Source organism: Natator depressus, chromosome 3 (assembly GCF_965152275.1).
Source record: "Natator depressus isolate rNatDep1 chromosome 3, rNatDep2.hap1, whole genome shotgun sequence".
Taxonomy (NCBI): Eukaryota; Metazoa; Chordata; order Testudines; family Cheloniidae; genus Natator; species Natator depressus.
This window is the reverse complement of record NC_134236.1, coordinates 119,236,951-119,258,446: the sequence shown is the minus strand read 5'-3', so window position 1 is coordinate 119,258,446 and position 21,496 is coordinate 119,236,951. Positions and strand designations below refer to the sequence as shown.

General features: G+C 41.5%; 1 protein-coding gene across 14 annotated transcripts in view; it reads right to left on the bottom strand.

Annotated features, from left to right (window-relative positions):
• Positions 1-21,496, bottom strand: part of ARID1B (AT-rich interaction domain 1B) — a 398,456-nt gene that overhangs the window by 11,969 nt on the left and 364,991 nt on the right. For 8 of the 14 annotated variants that reach the window (XM_074948671.1, XM_074948674.1, XM_074948664.1 and 5 more), the window contains 5 exons: positions 20,456-20,660; positions 7,834-7,972; positions 6,205-6,377; positions 3,778-3,928; positions 2,685-2,801 (listed from right to left, as the gene is read on the bottom strand). In XM_074948671.1, the coding sequence (XP_074804772.1) occupies positions 2,685-2,801; positions 3,778-3,928; positions 6,205-6,377; positions 7,834-7,972; positions 20,456-20,660 (785 nt within the window). The remainder of the gene's footprint in view (positions 1-2,684; positions 2,802-3,777; positions 3,929-6,204; positions 6,378-7,833; positions 7,973-20,455; positions 20,661-21,496) is intronic. The other 6 variants (XM_074948669.1, XM_074948675.1, XM_074948677.1 and 3 more) reach the window with 1 other exon arrangement.

The window sequence follows — 21,496 nt, the reverse complement described above, 5'->3', positions numbered from 1 at the left end:
ATGATGCATTCAAATCAGCACTTAGTACTGTTGGAACTTCCAAGCCACTGGAAAAATGAAATTGCTCTGATGATTCTACACCTTAAAGATGGCCACCACCACGAAACATTTGTTTTACCATACCATCTAATTTCCATACCAAGCCTCTTAGCACAGTGATAGTAATTTAATTTTTAGAATGGATGGTGACACCTTTTTGGGCATGTTGCCAAAGTTGTTGGACCCCTACAAAGATGTCAATGAGAGGAAAATTAAGGACTCAAGAACCCCCCGACCTGCACAAAACCAATTAAATTCCTTGGATTCCACCAGTCAGGAGCTCTCATGTATTGCACTAATTCAGCATTAAGACTATTGGTGGAAGTCAGCCGCAAGGATGTACCCGAAGGAATTACTACACAGAGTATAAAGCAATATAGTTGTAACAGAGTGAAGCAGGATATATATTCTAGTAAATAAAATATCTGACCTACAGCGCAAAGAGGGTGTGTTCAAATTCTAAAGAGTTTTAAAAAGTGGGTCTCATCAAGAAACCCACTTTATGGAACATTAAAGACTCTACTGAATATAAAAAAATATTTTAAAAATTGGTTTAAACTGAATTTGTCATTTTCACTGGACCATAGTGGCACAAAATGAGTTTAAGTACAAAACTATGAAAAATATTTCAAGATGCTACACTTATGCGCTGGAGCTTTTAATAAAAAAATGTAGGACGACTAAGGCCCTGTGTAAATAACAATTTCACAGACTGCAAGGAAATTGTGAAATTAGTCCAATACTGTGATTTTTCCAACAGTGGGGAGGCAGAAGCAGAGATGCCCAAGGGATATTGGAAAAATCACAGGACTGGGCTAATTCGGCTGCTTGAGGTAGACCATGTGTGTGGGTGTGACCACATGGTGCCAGCCATCTGGCTCAGGCTGACGTTGCTGCATCCTGTCCAGCCAACCAATGGAGAGATTGTCAGTGGTGCTGACAATGTGCTTTGATTAGGAGCCCTGGCCCGCTCCACAGCAGCCTCTGGCAGGCCTGGGTGAGACACCATAGGAACTGAGACCAAGATCCACTACTTGGAGCATGAGCAGAAGGTAAGGGGGCTTGCTCAGCAGGGAACCAAAGGTGTTGAAGGGGGCCCTGATCTGACAATGGGATTGGGTTGTGTGTATGTGTGAAGGGGGCCCTGCCGTGTGAGGGGGTTTGATGGTGATGGATTCCAGTCTGAACCCGATCCCCTGCCAGGGCTGGGCTCTCTCACACACCTGCTTGTGCTCGAAGCAGTAGATCTTGGTCCCAGTCTCAGCTCCCACTCCTGGTGGTGACTACTGTGGGGTGGGCCAAGGCGGGGCTTCTAACTGCTGTGTATATTGTCATTGCCACCCCATGTCCCCACTGGCTGGCCAGTCAGGAAGCAGCCACAGTGGCTGGGGCTGGAACTGAGCGTGGAGTGAAACAGGCCTCAATGTCCAGCACCATGTGGTGGAATTACCACTCTGCCTCCCTACTGTTGGAAATACTGCAGCAGTGCCTATCCTGTGAAATCCCAACACTTACCCATGATGATGATGTAATTTTTTTAAAACCTGCAATTTACATATGACTTCAATGATGACATACTGTTCTTTTTTGAGGAATAATATAGCAGTTAATGAAATACTGTGTCATCAAGTACAGAGTTAAGGTTGCACTTATAAACTTACCTGTGGCAATTCCTGATTTTTTGAGTGCTTAACTGGGCATACTTTTAATTAATTTTTTAAAAAATGAAACAGAAAATCACTTGAAGGGAAATACATGGAAAGCAGTAAGGATGATAAATACCTGGCGCTGATGGTGGATAGCAAATTGGATTTGAGCTTGCAGTGTGATACGGTAACACAACAAATATCAATTTCAGTTTGGGTAGTGTACACGAAACCACCCTTTCACAGACCAAGATGTTAGCAGTCCCTTTGCATACAATACGAAAGAGACCACACTTAGAATTTTGAGCGCAGTTCTGGACACCAGAATACGTTTAAGGGCAATTCAGGAAAAAGGAGCAAAAAGATGAAAAGGCTGGAGAATTTGACTTCTTAGAAAGAATTAAAAGAACTAACACGGCCTGATTATCAAGGTGCTGAACATCCACAACTCTCACGGACGTCTGTGGGTGTGGTAGGTGTTGAATATCTCCGAAAATCAAGCCAGACAGAGAGGTTATCTAATCAATGTCAAAAGAACTACTTAACTGATAGGAATTGTCTAGGGTTGTCTGAGGTAATATAACAGAGTAATGAGATGAAACTAGGCAAAGGAAAATGGAGGCTATATATCAGGAAATGCTCCTTAAGAGTTAGTGTTACTTAGACTATAGAATGGCCACCACCTGAGCCTCAGAGTTTGTATAAGCCTCAGAGTTTGAATAATTTAAAACTAGAATGGACAATTTGAGAATATAACATTGTGTACATCCTGTATTGGCACCAAATTGTGTGATTTCCTTTTCTAACATCTATAATTCTATGGAAACACACAAAAAAATAGCTCTCCCAACCCCAAAAAACAAACCCAATGGAAAAATCTCTATAGCAACACACAAACAAATAACACACCAAGCTACTGAATATTCTGTTTACACACAATCAGTAGCTGCTAGGATTTCGGATTATCCAGATATTATAAACAGAGAAATCAATGTTCACCTCTGCTGGCCAGGGTAACGATTAGGAGAGTACATGCTTGGGTCACTGTTTGAAGGCACCATGTTGCTCTGACCAGGTGGTCCCATACTGCCTTCAGGACCCAGCCCATGATCCGACCTAAAAATGACAAAGGAAACCTCATTCTGTAAAAAGCACTTATTCTCCAAAATCGCCAAATCAATAAAACCTAATGGAAAGGATTCTTCTGGCCTAAAACCTTCTGCTGGGACCTTTAATCTGGCTGACAACACAGCAACGTGGCTTTTGTTGAACAAAATGATGACAGTTGTGTTATTCTTCCCCTACTGCTTCAGCCTACTGGCCTACTATTAACTTAGGAGGCCAATACTGTACACCTGGCTGCCATCAGGAAATGTTAGCAATGAAGCAAAACTGTACAACTAATTGATGGTAACGATGGGAAAAAAATTTCTACAGTTCTAGCTTGCAAAACATACTGCAAAACTCAGTATACCGAAACACTCTCAAACCTTTCTGCCTGCTCCCAATGATCAGACATCAGTGATTCTATGGATTTAAAAAAACAACACTTTCCCAGGATAAGGAAAAGGGGGAAAAAATGGTTTCACTTCACTGAAATTTGGACCTTTGGGGATCTGAATTCAGTACAGAGGATCACTATGGTCAAACACTTTAAGAGCAGTGTCCCTACAGCACAGAGATAGTATAGACCCTGAAAGCTCCAGATGAAGTTCTAGTCTCCGGCAGACCAAAGAAAACATTTTTAAGATGTATATTTTGTTTTTTATATAAAAAAAATCAACATCTTCCATTTCGGTATGAACAGGGCAAGAGGACTAACACAAGTGCTACTTTAGCAAGCCACAGCACAACACAACAGCCTGCCAAAAGCAGCTGTCAAGCAGACCCACTTGCTGATCAGCTGTAGATCGAGTTACTCCTAAAGTGTGACAACTCTCTCCTTATTAATTTCTGCAAAAAGCTAGACTCTCTCATTACCCGTGGCTTAACTCCCAGTGATTTAGTAAGCAGCTGCAGGAAGTGAAGGACAATGGGGCAAAGGGGAAGAGGACAGGATCATTTCCACTAACTTCGCTGAAGATTGACTCACCTCCTGTCATAGCCACTTCCATAAGAGAACTGCTGCCGCTGGCTCATGCTCATGGTGGACATTGCTCCAGATGGAGTCTGGTTATAGATATCCTGTATTCCACTATTGGGCATTTGTCCAGGGGCCATGAAGGGCTCACTGCTTCCAGGCACTGCAATAATAAGTAAAAACGGAAGAACTGCAAATTAAACATTTTATTTTTGGTGTTCAAAGATGAGCTTCCAAGGTCTGTTAAATGACATCATTTGAAAAAACGCCTGAAGGCCTAACTCTGCCACACAGAATTACTAGGTGTCTGACAAGCTCTAGAAGAGTGATGAAAGCAAATAAATCAGCACTATCGATAAGATGGAACAGCAAGGTAGTCAGAATATCAAATAACTTCCAATGAAAAAAATCAGATTTGGAACCTCATGTTAGAGAATTAAACCCATCAGGTAGAAAGCTTTCTTCTTCCTCAGTGTGCTAAAGGCTCAAGCTGGACTCTGTTCACAGTTGCTCTTCTTAGCCCAACAAATGTTGATTCAAACTCAAATCTCTAAATATCAGAAAGCCTTATGTGCTAGCCTCATGGCTTTAATTAGCACCCTGTAGCCACAGGGCTGTTTTCTTTCCCTTTCCCAAAATGGGGCTGATGTCTGTGCATAGGATCCTGTATCCTGGAGGTATCCCCCTGACCAAGGTAGGTACAATTCTAAAGGGTCCAAGAAGAGACTTGGTCAGCACCAGCCATGACATCATTTAGTAACAAAGGATTCAAGGAAGTAGCCCCATCTCTCTAGTTTGAGATATTTAACATGAAAAAATAGAGGTGAGGGTGAAGGTAAGAAGGCAAAGGCTCGTCTTGGAAAGGAAGAACAGGACTTCTCCAAGAACAAAGCTTTCCACTTCCTGTCACTTGCTGCCTTAGAACAGGCCAGATTCGTAACTAAAGCAACGGAAAGAATAGTAGGTGAGAGAACTAGGCACCCTTATAATAAAGAAGCAAAGAAGCAGTTCTATTAATTCCAGGAGCTAGAGATTGAGTTATATGCATGATAAGAGGGTATTTGAAAGTGCTACAGGAAGCCCTGGAATTGTTCCCGAAATTTTGTATGCAATCACCACCTTGCCAAACTCTTTTATAAATGGAGAAACACCATCAGCAGAATGAGCTGAGTGAGGGAACAGATTTGAATCACATGTGATCATCTTTCCGAGAAGCTTGAGATGATATGACAAAACTAATTTTTACTTGTGACCTAATCTAAATGTGAAATAAATGGGTATGTGCAGTAAACCAACCTGATCTCAAGATGGCCGTGGAAATCAAAATAAGTTTAAGTTGGAAAGGATGTACTTCCCCTGAAGTTCTGCTGTACCAGGGGCCAGGGCAAAAGGCACGGGATTTAAAGGAAACATAAGGCCTCTACCCAGCTGCTGTTCCAAATGGTCTCATCAGTATCACGTTCTCTCTCTTTTTTTAAAGTAGTGACACCAGTACATCACCACTTCTCCTCCTCTCCCTGCTCTTTGTCCTTTTCCTCTCTGTTACCTCGTCCTTCAGCTGCCACTTCATACTCTTAAACCTCCATCATCTGCTCTTCTCTTTTCTGCTCTTACGAACTCTGAACTGCTTCCTACCCTCTCCCTTTCCTATACACAAACATGTAGGAGAATAGCTCAAATTATTCTTTCCTAAGATACTTTAAAATTCACAGAAAGACCCTGAGTGAAGTGCACCCAGGGACTGAGTTAGCTTTAGAGTTATTCTAATTTTTAACTTTCTAAAACACTAATCTTTGAATTACGTGGCACCTTTCACCACAGGATCTCAAAATGCCTAACAAACCTTAATTAATTATACCTTGCATCACTTCTGTGTGCTACACAGTTAAGTATACCTATTTTAAAGATGCGTAACCTGAGGCAAAGAGGTTAGGAGATTTGCTTAAGACTGCACAGTGAATTTGCAGTTGAACCATGATAACACCTACGAGTTCTGACTCCCAGTTTCCTACTCTAACAATTAGAAATGCTATCCCAAGTTGTAATATACTTTACTATATTCAAAGATGCTACTAGAACATTAAAAAACCCCAGCCCCAACTAATTTCACTTGCTGATCCTTAATAGTATAGTCCAGTCACAAACTGTACAGTGTAGTATTCCTGAACAACCATTTTGGGATTCCGTTGAAGCCTGAAGCCTACACTTATATAATTTAACTTTCAGAAGGGGAAAAATGACTAGAGAAGGCTGAGGTGTGGTTACACTTCCTTTATTGCCGTGGAGATATGATGTTGCTGATGGCAAGGATAGGAGGATATGCAAAGAGACAGGGAGAGCATGCAAAAAGAGCCACACCAAGCACACACTGACAAATCAAAATAGATTGCTTGGATGAAACTAGGGAAGAACACACTGAGACTGCCGCTTAGTAGGTACCTTTTCTTATCCCACCAAAAGGGTCCTTATTCGGTTCATAGGGCATCCTTCCCATCATATCTGGCATGTTCATCCCCTGCTGGTATGGTGCATTTGGCGTCATGGAGTTTCGCTTCGGGAATGCGGAATCACTTACATCAGAAAAGGGATCGTGCACACTAACAGCACTGTTTCTAAATGGACAGACAAAATGGAGGCATTAATGTCACAGGAACACATGCGAGAAATTGTGATACCAGACCAGACTATGGTCCTTCTAGTGCAGTATCCAGTCTTTGCTAGTAGCCAGCGCCAGATGCTTCAGAGAAAGGCATAAGAAATGCCATAATAGACAATTATGGAATAACCTGCCCACAGGAAAAGTTTCTTCCTACCCCTGCTTCTTCCTTAAGCATGAGGGATTTTTTTATCCAACCTAATGTAAATGTGCATGTTGCCATTAGTCACATAAAAGTCCTCACCTTTTTGGAATCCAGATCAACTGTTTGCTTCAATACTCTGAGGCAATAAGTTTCACATGTTAATTATGTATTGTGTCAAAAAGGTACTTCCTTTTATCAGTTTTAAATAGAATTATCTTTCAAGTTCACTCAATGTCCCCTTGTTCTCATATTATGAGAAAGAACAAACAGCAGCACTTGATTTACCGTCTCAATACCATTCAATATTATGGAGCGGCTGTAACCTTTGTGGCTTCAGCTAGCTTTATTATAAGCCCTTATAAACATGGCTTGAAAAACTGAGTTGCTCTGAGAACTGCCACATTTCTTCTGAAGGCAAAGGAAAATGTTTTTACAAATAGGAAAAAAATTAATCAAACTGTTTGAATGAGAGGTAATTAAAAAAGGTTTGCTACTACCCCTTCTATCTCTCCACCTAGTCAGATCTCTTTGAAGACTTGTGCACTGATTACAACTGAAGACAAGAGACTATAATTAAACAAAGTTGTGAATGATTTTGTTGTGGATAGTCTGGATCTCAATCCTGCTCCCACTGATGCTGCTGAGAGTTTTTTGTCATAGACTTTAGTGGTAGAAGGATAAGGCACTGTGTCTGCACAAGGACGTTGCCCTTGGCTTGCTGACTGCTGCTTAATAAAACCACAAGGGTCCTTCTCTATAGACCAGAACGGTCCTCCTGCAGTTACCAGTTAGTTGATAACTAACAGAACTCTCCCTTTAGCTCAGGGGCAGGAGACTGTACGTTTAGAGGTGAAGGACCAGGGTTTTAGTCCTTGCTCTGCACACGTACATAGTTTATGATGGAAAGGACCATTATAAAGATGATCATGAGCCCACTTTCAACTCCGAAAAATCTCCATGTTCTCAAATTTTAAGGTTATCATTGACAACTGAAGCATTGACGATCAACTCAGGAATTCTGTTTTTTCCAAATGTACATTATTAGGGGAATAGAAGGCAGAGCACTGATAACCATAGTTGCTGCATCCTGTTGCAGAGCAAGATGTTATGATGCAAAATGACCATGCAAAGATGCCCCTGAAAAGAACAAACAAACAAAAACCCTAAATGCTGCTTTTCTTTATACAAACAATACCCTGATGGCACACTGTTCTACTCTATGTAGCAAGGGTAAGAAAGGTGAAATGAAGCACTGAGTTTTCAATACCTGCCGCCCTGCATGGGCGTCATCTGTCCATGAGGTGTTGATGCTGGTGTTGGAGGCTTCAGGTCGCCTGGCACTTCTGTCATGGAATTACTACCAGTAGACTGGGGAGTCTGTGGACCTTGTAGGGAACCAGAATTAGCTGGCAGATTTAAAATAAAGACATATTAGATATATCAAGCAATGTACTAGGGAAGCAGCAATCATCAAGGAGAAGAGAGTTATTTTAAAATGAGTCTGCTACTCTGCTTACACACTATGCATTTCAGTATGTCAGCCTTCCTAAGCATCCCCTGAGATTGGTATATTCAGTGTTGTACTATCCCCCATCTTATCTAGAACTATGAATTTAGTCCACTGCCTAAAGCAACATTAATGGAAATCATCTAGGCAAAGGACCTTTAATTTAAATAATAGGTCAGAGATGCAAAGTTAATTGTCTGTAGTTTCCATCAGTGTAACTGGTACCCTGTTCATAAAATGACATAACTTCATCAAATAATCAGTACCACAATACAAATATTTATACAGCAACTTTCACCCTGAAAGATTACTTTACTAACTCAAACTGATATATAAATACTACAACAGGATAATTTCATCTACCACTGAAATGCATCTTAGAGGTGAAATGTGGCAGCCAGTTAACAGTGCACAGCAATCTTATACAACCTGTAAGATAGGATGAGAGGAATACTCTATGCAAAGAATACTGTATTCTTTGTTAAATATAGAGGGAACTTTAGTTAAGAATAAAGCAGTTACCAAAAATAGAGTTTGAACGGGACACTGTGGTTAACACCTCATATCTTGTGAAATAGCAAAGGAAAGTTTAACAAGTGGTTAGGACCTTGGTTTTACACATCATTCAAACATGACCACTGAGAGTGGAATATACTTCAATATACTTCAGCTCTTGAAGAAATAACATAGGTAAAGCAATCTGCGAAGTACAGTATGAAAGGACATTGAAGTTCTTTGCTTCCATCCTGCACTTTCATAGCTGGTATTCTGCAGATGTCTTCCTCTGGCCCCACTGAACCATTTATTTCAAGGAAAAGGTATGCCCATGCTTAGTGTGTGTCTGTCTAGATTAGGTAACTCTGCAAGGCCACCCATTTCATCTGCAGCTACACTTATACTGAGATCTCAATGAGAGATGGAGAGCATTTGCACCCCGGCACGCTTTCACCTTGTTAAGTGGCTACATTCTTACGATAATTACAAGGAGAGAGAGAGAATTCTGTGAAGAGTTCTATTCCAATGAGAATGAGCAGTTATATATGGCCCACTTAACTGAATATATTATATAAAGCTGGTGATGGAATACATTCACAGTGTACCTTTTAAGTAAACCTACAGATACCCTTTTAACTTTAATACCAGGTGAACATATTCACTGCATGAGATATTAGAATACTTTCCCAACTAATTTAGTTTTAGAAATCTGCTAGATGAAACTATACAAATCCATGTATGAGCTTTGGATCTGATTTGCCATGCCCCCCATTATCAAGACCCCTATTGACTTCAGTGTGAGTACCACCTGAGGAGGGCTTGCAGGATCAAATCCTTTAATGTAATTGCTATAAACAAAGATTCACCAGAAGGAAAAACAGAGCTCTAGAATATTTAGAAAAAAAATCTTAACTTAGCCTTAACTTGGCATTTCCTGGTTTTTTCCCCTAGATGGCTACAATCTGTCATGTAAACTCTTTCTAGTGCCTGGCTTGTCTACATGTGCTCAATGACTAAATGACAAAAATGTGTACACCACTGCTATGAGGAAAAATCCAGAAGGAGGCAGCAAGGGTTAATCTGATTTCTGGAAAGGGACAGTGGGTCAGAGTTGGCCCCAAACCCTAGGAATCACATCATCTTGATGGATGCAGCTCACTCTTGCTTGAAGGACGCCTTGCTTCGGTTTGCTTCATTCACATCTGTACTGAATCTTGCCAGTATCTGGAAATAATTCCTGCTCCTGAAACATCAGGACTTTTGCACAGCTTGTTTCATTAGTCCTAATGATGCCATCTTTGGTCCTCAACTTTCCCAACTGTATTTGATTTATGCCCATATAGTAATGAAGTTCTAAGAGCTTTTAAAAATCACTGAGCCCATTAATAGATGAAGAAAACCAAAACACAAACACAACCCAAAACTCATGTGCAATGAACATTACATTTGACTTGGAACTTTGGGTACATCTACGCTGCAAAAAACCCCCACCAACCCTTGTGGCACCAAGTCTCAGAGCCTGGGTTGCACTATGAGGCTAAAAAGAGCAATGTAGATGTTACTGCTCAGGCTGGAGTGCAGGCTCTGGCACCCGGTGAGGGGGGAAGGTCTCAGAGCCTAGGCTCCAGCCTTTGCCTGAACCTTTACATTGCTATTTTTAGCCCTGTAGCATGAGCCCCGCGAGCCTGAGTCAGTTGACCTGGGCTTTGAGGCTCACTGCTGCGGGTTTTGGGTTTTTTGCAGTGTAGACATACCCTTTGGGTGCTACGGCAATACACATTTAAATAATAATACTAATGAAAGTCACCATGTGCATACACAACAAACCCTTTGACTACATGAAAGAAGTCGAGTGATTCAGCTGTTACACCGCCCCTCCTCCCCACCATACATCTCAAGGTATCCACTGACACCAGGCAAATTCTACATTACTTCCCTGAAAAGTGCAAAAACCTGAAACCATTTCTGAGTTAAGTTATACAGATTGTAGAGTCAATATACTAGAACCAGGTAAGCATCCTAGCATAGCCCCATGCTATTTACTATAAAATACAATATTGCTTCCACTATATTTCAAGCTTCTCTCATGATGGGCCATTAAGTGCCAATTAAATTTTCCCCTAACTCACCTCAGGCAAGAAGAACTTAATTCAGATCTAAAAAATAAAGCTGACAGCAGTTAAAATATATTTGCAGTATTTATGGGTTGCATAAATATACCATATTTTTATTATAAAATAATAATACTCTGTTTTATAGTATTTCCTTATATAAACATGTCTGACTCAAAAAATCAGAAAGCAAAATGAGATACCCAGCTGAGAGCTTGAAAGCCAAATTTCTACCTGCTGGCTGTTTTTAAAAAATGAATGGTAACAAACAGCTGAAAAATGTGTTGTGCAATAGAAATGCCAATACCAGCACAGTGAATGCAAGCTTCCCGAAACTACTTTGTCAGTGTGCCTCAACTTTGACCTGGCAGGAGCACTTCTAGAGATGTGAGAGCATTACAATGTCTGTGCCTGTAAGGTTGTGGAGTGCCTACAAGGACATAAGTGTGTGAGATGTGGATCCTGTCCACTAGGAAATGGACAGAGAACAACAAGTAGGCCACTGAAAAGTTAATCTATGGTTTTTAAAGAGTGTTAATGTACAAAACACATTCTTCATGGCAGAAAAATCTAAGCTCCTCACTCAAAACAATGGTTATTATAGATAGGGCAGACTGAATTGCCTATTTTTAAGATTGCCCGACACTTCCCTTTATTGTAAGACCCTGTTTGCCAAACTTTAACCATTTGGACTGAAATTTTCCAGACCAGGTATCTGCTTCAGGATGAATTTTTTATTTGGAAAGTTTCAATCAAAATGGTTTAGTTGTTTCTGGGAATAAAGCTCAGGGAAAACACATGGTTTTACCCATTTAAAAAAATCTGGCAAGTATTCTTACAGAAGCTTTAGTGTACTCATGCTTTGGAGCATGGACTTTAAATCTGGTGTGAGGCGGTCTTTGTGTCAGTGGTGTGCCTTTTTCCGCCTTTGTGAAAGTCCTTTGTGAAAGCCTTTGAAAAAATCAGTTTGCAAATGCTCACTAGTGACTTGCTAGACCACAGCTTAACTCCCCCAAGTTCCTGACTACATTGAGCATGCTCCAGTCTAGGGCTGGGCAGGACTTTCCCTGAAATTTCTGTTCCCGGTTGCTCTGGGCTGTGCTGGATCTGGGTCTGGGCTTGGAACAAACAGCAGAAAGTCCATCTCTTCTGTGCTCTCAATGCTCTGCCTGCTGGGCCCAGGCTGATGGGGAAGTTGTCTGAACTGAATGCAGAAAGGAAAAGACCTAGACCAGGAAGGATGCAGGGGTAGTAGACTGGGACAAGGAGCCTGGGAGGGGGAGCACTGGGAACCAGCAGGTCAGGGGACTGAGTTTGTCTAAGGGATTATGGGGGGAGACCGGAGCTAACTGGGACTGGGAACCATTGGGGTGGAGAAAAGTTGTGTGTGTGGGGTAGACATATGATGATGAGGGTGTGAGAGAATAGCTAGGACTGGCTGGGCAAAGAGAATGGGAAGAGGAGCTGGATGTCAGGGGACACTGAGATTGGATGAGAAGCCTGGGGAGGGAGACTGGGACTGGCAGCTAGCAGGAATAAGGAATGTGGAAGTGACTGGACATCAGAGGAAAGGAGATGAGAGACAGACTGGATGTGGAACTGGGAGAGGCGAAACTGGGACTGCTGGGCAAGGAGATTGGAACTAATGATGGGGTGAGTGAGACTGGCATGGGGAGTTTAAAGGGTGGACTGGCTGGGCAACACCGAGACTAGGATGAGAAGCCTGAAGTGAAAATACTGAGACTGTCCGAATAAGAAGAATGGAACTGGGACAAGGAGCCAACGGTAGGGAAGAGACAGGACAGGAACAGGGGCAGAGGGAATGCGGCAGAAAGGGTCAAGGCAGAAGAATCTGTGCCCACTACAGCACATTTCTCTCCAGAGACTGAAATGGAGCCGAGATTCCTGAGTCTCATTATTCCTCTGCTGTTGGCAAATATCTGTGAAACCAACTGGCAAAACAACTCATCACCCTCTAGTGCTGGTCCACATAGAGGATGACAACCTACTATTGCTATCAGTTATTCCATTAGCTCAAGAGATCTGTTAGATGGATCTAAAGGTTTCAACTGCTGATGAACCACATGGGTGTCAATAGGACACCACATGATGGAACTTGCACTCAGAAGTTAGGAAATGCCAGAATTAAGGTTGTCTATACTACTTAATTGGCCCCTGTGCGTATGCATTATGATACAGTCTTTAATTACATGATCACATACAATTTTTCCACAAGACCCCTGCCTCATTTAGTGCACAGCACTGACATACTCTGGGGATGAATCAGCATTGTGTAGTGAAGGAGACTGTTGTCTGTAGGACCCTTGCCTCATTTACGGTAGAAGTTGGAAGGTATGAGGCAGGGGATTACAGGAAGAGAAAGAACTTTCTCATGCTTAAGGCAATTGAATGCTGTCCTGGGAACTGGATACTATCCTTGTCTGTATTACACAGTTCCCATGTGATACTAGGCAAGTCACTTAAACCAAACTTTTCATAGGTGGTCACTCACGGTGTTCTTCATTTACTTGATATGAGACCCTGTGGTCTGATTTGCAGAAGTGCTGAGGACTCATGATTGCAACTGCAGTCAATGGGAGCTGTGCGTTGAATATATTAAGTACTATATAATGCTAAATACTCTGAAAAATCAAGGTCCTAGGTGTCTCAAATTAGGCTCCTCAGATTAGTGGATACTTTTGACCATGATCTCAATTCCTCCCTGTAAAATGGGATAATAACCCCTCAGAACACAGGGGTTTTGTGAAGACAAATTAATTAACGCTTGTGAAGTACTCAGATATTATACTGATGAGTAACATAGAAAAGCCTATGAGGAAATTAATAATTTTGTATTCAGAGCAGTAAACAAGGCCTTAGGCTACACAATGAACAAAATACTGAACTGGAGGAGAAAACAAAATATTGAATAGCTGCTCACTAAGTGATCAATGTCCTTTCTGCGCACTGAATGAGGAATTGGTCCTTTGGAAAAAAACAGTATGATCATGTAATTAAAAGACTGTCCCATAATGCATACGCACAAGGGGTCTGAGCTAAGGCTGCACAGGCAAGCTTAACTCTGGCATTTCCTAACTTTTGGGTACTTGACTTTGCCATCACAATAATGTTTTCTGAACATAGCTTTTGTGTATGTTATATAAATACTGTGTACACACACAGGTTATTTATTATTTATACTGAGTACTGTCCAATATGTAGTAATACTTTTCCAGTTAGAAATCATGAAACTAAACCCTTTTGTCTGTGTGTCAAAGCTGCTACCTGCTCCTCCTTCAAATCTCTCCTTACATGCCACTTTTGTTTAGATTTTCAATGCTACGTTGTGTTCTGAAACTGTTTACATCCATCCTTGAAGCTTATCTTTTTGTTTCTACTGTAACTGTTTAAGTTGACTGTAAACTTCTTAAAACAGGGACCCTGTCTTGTTACTTTGTCAAGTTCTACATAAGCACTCAGTACTATAAAACAACAACAACAGAGAATTAAAAAGAAGGAAACAGACAATTATTTGAAGTGTTTAAGCTGTGCATACAAGACCATACAGCGATGGCCAGAAAAATACTCCTCTGTGTCTAGTCAACTCATGTCATATGTGATTTTTCAACATACAAAAAAACCTGAGCAGGACCTGCCTTATAGGTGCCACCGCAGACTTTAAAAAATTGAAAGAAAATTGTCTGAAAGCAACATGTCTTAAAAGCCTCCTATATGGATCAATTTGATGCTAGCTGCTTCCTTAAAAGGCCTGCAATGCTAGGGAATGTGATTTCAGGAAAGACCCTTTATTTACAATAGTTCAAATGTGCAGTTAATAAAAACAGAAAAAAAATTCTTCCTCTTGCCAGAATTATTTTTCCTTCAGGGGGAAAAAAAAAAAAAAGAATGCAACCTCTTGAAACTCCATTACTAGGAGGCCTGACATGCTCTCTAGGATATCCCTACCTTTTGCCAGAAGCTACAAATGTATACGCTAAAGTAAACAATGGAAAGGTTACTGAAGGTTAAGTACATTCACATACTTCAGACTGAACAGCCAGACCCCACGCTGGGAAGATAATTTACACAGCATGAACCCAGTGCCCTAATTCTGACTAGGGTGGGGGTGGGGAGGGGAGAGTTAGTCAGATATGCCACAGGTCTACAGTGAACAGAGGTCAGTGAGAGGGCACCTTTATTTATAACCCAGACCCTTTTCTCATTTATCTTCCACTGGGGATTCCCCGGTTGGCTACATGACAGGTTTTGTGACATCACCTGTCAGCTAATAATAGAAATTCAGTCAGCCACCTGCCAGTAAAGATGGATGGGTTTTTGGTTACAAACTTACTAATTGAATGACTGGCTTTTTCCCCCCCTCCATCCCAAGTCTTGTCTCTGCTGCCAAGGAAACACAGAGAACAGGCTGTTGGATCTCTGTGTTACAACAGGAGCACAAACTTTCACAGGTTTGCTATCATATGATCTCAGAGACACCATCAAGACCAAAGTCTTGTCTGGATTTTATTCAGGAGTTCCCCCAATCTATTGCTGAGTACTGCCCAACGTTCACCAGGTGCTATGACAGGAAGATATGGTCCCACATATATGTTTATATATTCTGCTAAGAATTATTATTAGCAGTATTTTCCAATTAGAAATGATGAAATGGAATCCCTTTCTCTGTGTGTCAAAGCTGCTACATGCTCCCCCTTCAAGTCTCCTTACATCCCACTTTTGTTTAGATTTTCAGTGCTATGTTGTTTTCTGACATACATCCATGAGCTAAACCACAACCTATTCTGAGCCAGTACAATAATGAGTAATAAACCCCAAATACACAGGCTAACAGTGGCCATAACTTCCAGATGCATGTATACCCAATTGATCTGTTTATTGTGGCTAACAGAATTTCTTTTCTGACCAACAAAAGAATCTATAGTGTCAGAGTGGAAAACAGATCGTATATGTTGGAAGCTTTTTGCAATTTGCCTCCTGGTAACCATTAGCGTTTTACCATAATGGCCACCTTGTATTTTCAATTTAGAATTTTCCACAACATTCATATATATTTTGGTTAAGAATATCAAAACACTAACGAGCTTATGGCTGTATGGAACACTCTGTATTCTTCACAAGAATCTTCAAAAAGCATTAGCATCCCGGATAGAACACTTATGAGGATCTTGTTATTCCGTAGTGCTTGTTTGTCTGCAAGAAGCAGCTCCATGACATGTTCAAGGCCATCTCTTCTCATATGATTTCTGAGTGGACTGGAGAATTTCTGACAGTAGCATACATTCAACTCATGCTTTAAAATGGACAATTAGAACAAAAACAACAGTAAGTTGGTTGAGGTGTAGCTGACTCTGGCCTCCATTGAACAAGGCCCACTGACCTACTGCTTTGCTGAACTAGTCCAACTCTTCCTTTGGAGTTGTTGGGATATACCTTGAATTGTCACAGGCAGCAAAGACAGCTAAATTCTACCTTCAGTTACCACCCATCCTCACTGAAGTCAAAGGGGTTACAAGAAATGTAAGTGATGGTAGAATTTTGATCCCCCAACCTCCTTATGTAAACCATTGGGCTATGTACCAAAGAACACTCTTCAGCCACAGGATTTCAGTCCCTTTACTTCAGGGCTTTGGTTTTATTTCTTCAAAACAAAACTGTTTGATACAAGTTCAACATACCAGTCACATGCTTTCTCCCGACCCAGGGTCTTCTGCAGGAGTCTATCTACTCCCTGAAACTCTTACATTCCTTCTTAGCCTGCTCCCTGCAGCATTCCACTCCACAGGCCATCTACCAGGGGTAACATATGAACTCTGAACTAACTCCAGCAAGGAACTAAGGGGCTACAATGCAGAGCATTGCAAAGCATAACTCCTAGGCTCTCTGCTGCCTCATCAGTCCTCAGCCCCAAGGTAGGTGCCCAGGCTCTGCATAAAATGCATGGGGCAAGTTAGGCACCTAAGAAAGGGAGCCTCAGAAGCCAGCACGCTGACTGGGGAGCCACCTAAGCTAGACGGGAATGAAATGCAGAAGAAAAGGGCAGGGCTTGGGGCTCAAATTCACAAAAGTACCTTGGCACCTAACTCGCAGCGATCTAGGCCTTAGGTGCCTGACTGACAGCCCAAGGAGGTGCCTGTCTATGCTGGAGTTAGATGCCTAAGGCAGATCTGCCCTTTCTGAAGAAGAGAGAGAGAGACTGACTCTATAGCCCCAGGTCAGTCCTTTCTCGGGGGAAGGGGAAGAAAAGAGAGAGAGAGAGAGAGAGTTTGACTTTGACTTTATAGCCCAGTGGTTAAGGGCACTCATCGGGGAGGTGTGACACACAGGTTCAAGTCCAGCCTCCAAAATATATATTTAATTATTTATACACAATGAAACAGTTCCAACAGGAGAAAAGAGAGAGGCCGCACTCAGAATACTCAATAGCCCAGTGGTTAGAGCACTCACATGGGAGACCTGTGTTCAAATTCCTGTTCCAAATCAGGCAGACCAGCAATTTGATTCTGCGTCTTGCACATCCCAGGGAAGTGCACCCTAATCACTGGGCTACTGGGTACTGAGGACAGACTGACATGCACATGAGTGAAAAACTGCTTGCTCCCGGTTGTCTTTTGTGCTAGTCCTGATCCAGCAGACATGCTCAGAGATATGCTTACTGGCTTGGGCCCTGCGAGCGAATGACTCATTTGAGAATCCTGCTGGGGCTTAGGCATGAGTGAAGGCACAAAGCAGCTTGTTAGCTGTGGGGTAGCCATAGACCTTAGGTGGCTTGGCACTTGCCCACTGGAGGCACCTAAATGTTGGAATTCGGTGCCTAGGTACCTTTGTGGATCTAGCCCTCGGTTCCTCCCCTGACCCAGAGACTCTGGTAGGATCCTTTCTACTGTCTGAAAACTCTTCCTAGCAACCGAGCTACTTGCTGGTTTTCATGGAGACCATGCGATCCTCAAGCTATCACCTGAACCTCAGCCTCACAGAATCAGCTGTGAAACAGGTGATTTGTCACATGAGGGGGTTAAACCCAATTCCCTTTAGGGCAATCCTACCCTTCTTCCTCATGTATTGATTTAGGCATCAATATCGCAACTGGTTCTGTGCAGTTGAAGAAGCAGGGTTCAAAAAGGCTGCTATGTCCAGCACAGGGGTGTCCTGCACAGAACCAATCTCATGATGTCTTAATGTTTAAAAGCAAGAACCTTTTAGTCTACTGCTTCCTGTTCCAGTGGGCTCCTGCTCCATTTGCAAGCCAAAGATGGATGGATTACCTAAAGTACATCTATAATCCTACTGCTTTTGTGCAGTTAAAACATTAATGTTGCCATAAACTGAAGAAAAAGAAAAAAAGAGCTGTTAAGAGAACAGGCCCTGTACTTTCTGCAGCATCTATACCTCAGCAGGATTTCATGTATTAAAGCTGATACACACTGGGAAAGCCTTTTTCCACACAGAAGTGCAGCCCATTCAGTGACACAAGTTCTTTTCCACCAAACAAAATAAACCTTGAGATCTTTGCTTGAGTCCTCCCCTCTTCTGGTCCCTATGTCCAGCTGTGTTTTTATTTTGGAAAAATAGTTTCAGTTCTGCTCCCAGACAGCTTGTTTGAACTGAATGTAATGTTGTAATAAATTCAAACTTGGACTTTGCAGTTTTCATTTACAGTTTCAAGGTGCACATGGACCTGCAGGGCAGCCCATGACATTTCTCTGCTCTTGTTCAAGGTCTGGATATTTAAATCAAGATTCTTTAACTCAAAATTCAGACAGTTTTATGATGATTGTTCCTGGACCACTAACCAAAATTACTGAATGGCGACATTGTAAGGGAGTTGGGGAGAGGAAGAGGGAAGCGAAATATTTATTTAGTTTTGCTGCTTAATTAAGAAAAAAAAATTTCCTTTTCCTCCTCCCTAATGAGTCTAATGGTCTCAGCTCCATTTACTGGTCCTTGCTGTAGGTGATGCAGCCAAATCCAACAGCTTTCAATTTCGAATAAGAGTGCGTGTGTTGACTAGTCTAAACTCCCTCTAGGGAGTCAAATACTCTGACTGCTGCTCTTGTTTATAATACGTGGGCCTTTCCCCCTCCTAAACTTGTTTTTCAGAGTAACATACTTGCTTGATACAGTAAATACCTATTGATGGGGTACATGATAACCTTAAGTATTTGTAAGGTATAAACATTTAGGGTGTTATAAAGGGGTGAACTTAGTGGTGATGGAAGGTAAATTTAAACTGAATATCAGGAAAAAATTCATAATACTGAATTCTATTAGACTATGGAAGTAGTTTAAACAGAAAGCAGTTTAAACCCTATCACTGGAGACATTTACAATACTGGACAAAGCACCACAGAGAGCATCAGAAGGAATAACCCTACCTGGCAACTGAATGTAACTGCATGACTTAATAGGTCTTTTCTATTTCTAATATCTATGACGGAGGGTCACAAACTAAGGGGGCAGCTGGCTGGTTTCCTGGCTCTTCTCCTTATTTCCAGCTGCTAAAAGAAATCAAGTTATATTAAATACTTTCCTAATTTCACATTTCCATGTAAGCAACTGTTGTCACTTTCACAGGGATGATACTATGTTGCTAATGGGAGGAGGTGGCCTGTGTAATAGTGAATGCTCCCCATTCACTATTTATCTGAGATTATTGTGTATTAAAAAGTTCTCCACACCAGGAAAGAGTCTGAGAATTCCATTTTTCTGATTCACACTTACAAAAGTCTTTGCCCTTCTGTGATTTCATGCAGACAGAAAATAGTGCATACCAATTAAAAGTCCTCTTTTCCTCTTCTGCCTGAAGCCAAGAAGTTAAATACTCCAAAAGGCAACAATACCTTCTATTTATTCTTTCACATGTAAACATGTTACTCCTCTACATTTCTCTAGCTTGAATGTCAATCATGATTGTCATCTTACGAGTCTTGAGTTGAATGCAGGCAGAAAAAAACAAATCTCATTCTCCTAACTACTTCAAGCACCATACTGTACATGAAGATTCATTAACCAAAATCAACCATTTGGACTGCAGTGCCCTTCTACAGCTGACAATAGGATGCAGACCGTGCTGCTAGCACTCCATCTAATACACAGGATTAGCAACAATGGCAGAGGAAAATGACATATTCTAAACTACAAAGCTTGATATTGTACTATGGGTGTTCTCTAGTCTCTCAACTCTCTCCATTTGCCAGTATTTCAAATAAACAGTAGCGGAGCAGCAGGCTGAGTTCCATTTATTGGACCAAAAGCTGCCATTCTTACTCACACTGAGTAGTTCTTTTACCTGCCAGCAGGCCCACTGAAACTCAGCTCCAGATTTCCAATAGTTGAAGTGTGGGTGGGAGAATCCAGCCCTTCCTTCCTTTATTTGTTTATTTAGTCCCGGGTATCTGATGTCTTACAGAGAGCGAATGCAAGGGATGGAAAATCCCTGTAGAACACTGCTCTTATTATTTGTTTCCATTTAACAGTTTGATCGTTAGCATGCTTGTATTTTTCAGACAGAAAAAAAGAAATGCTTAAAGATGTGTGGGCATATACACATCTCTGCAGCCTACCCCTTAAGAGTTAACTTTCATGCTGTCTTGGAGCCAGTTCAGAACACAAATAGGATTCCCAAGGAGTATTTATTTAGCTAGCTTATCTAAGGTTAGCAAGGGATGCTTCTAAAATGTTTGCTGGGACAGGAGATTTGAGATGCAGGATGTAGTCTAGTGAATTATTGTATAAGAGGCTGCAGTTCTTCTACTTACCAGGAGATGGCGGCTGAATCTTAGGTTGTTTCTTAGTCTCTCCAGTGCTGAAGACCTCTGGAGGGGGCTCCTCCCCTCGTTCAATCTTACACTCAAAGGCAAACAGGTACTGAATATACTGTTTTTTCAGGGAGCTGGCTGCACTGCTTGAAGTGCCAACATTCAGGTTGGTTGCCAACTCGCGCCACTTCTTGTTTTTATTAACCTACCAAAATAAATGGCAGAAGTATTGGTTTGCAGCAAAGCAGCTTGTTTAAAGCCAAGAGGAAAAAAAGCACTTAATGTCTTGGTTTACTTTTTTTATTTGCCTCTTTTAACTAATGCTCATTACTCCCCCCATTCAGTAATGCACAGACAGCGTTTACAGTTATAAACCCATTAAGGAACCTGCTGATAGCTACATAAAAAGCTTGTTGAGAGTCTTCTGCATGGTGCATCTTTTAAATGCCTTGCACTCTTCCAAGACTTGTGCTGTTCAGTTAGCTATTTATCTCCATTCAAATGCACACTCACTGACTCTCTCTCTGACACCCCCCCCATTCTAATTAAAAAAGCAGCTTCTAAAAACTAATTTAAAAAGCAATAACAATGTTATTCTGCAGTTTAAGTGTTTCAGCACTGATATGAAAAACGTTTGCTCCAGAACAGCCAACAGCTGTCAGATAGTTTAGCCTGTAATTTCTGGTTCAAATCCTTTCACTTTAAGGCTTCTTGTGGGATTGATCAATGATCCCGTTGCAACAGGAGATGCAGAGTCAAGTGAGGCCCCTTCTTATTAATTAAGACAGACTTCAAACACACTGGGACAGTGCAGTAATGTTCAGTTTTATAGTTCTGCTGGCACAAGCATGCCATTGGTGTGAGCCTTGTTTTGCTGTGTATGCCAGAGTATTGAAAGGGACCGTTCAAAGTACGTTCTTAAATTGAGGCACGCTGGATTTACCACACCAGATCAGACCATTGGTCCAGCAATGCCTCTAGTAATGACCAGTATTTTTCCTTTAAGCAAAGGTGAAAATGCCCAGTGTGCATCAGGCTAGA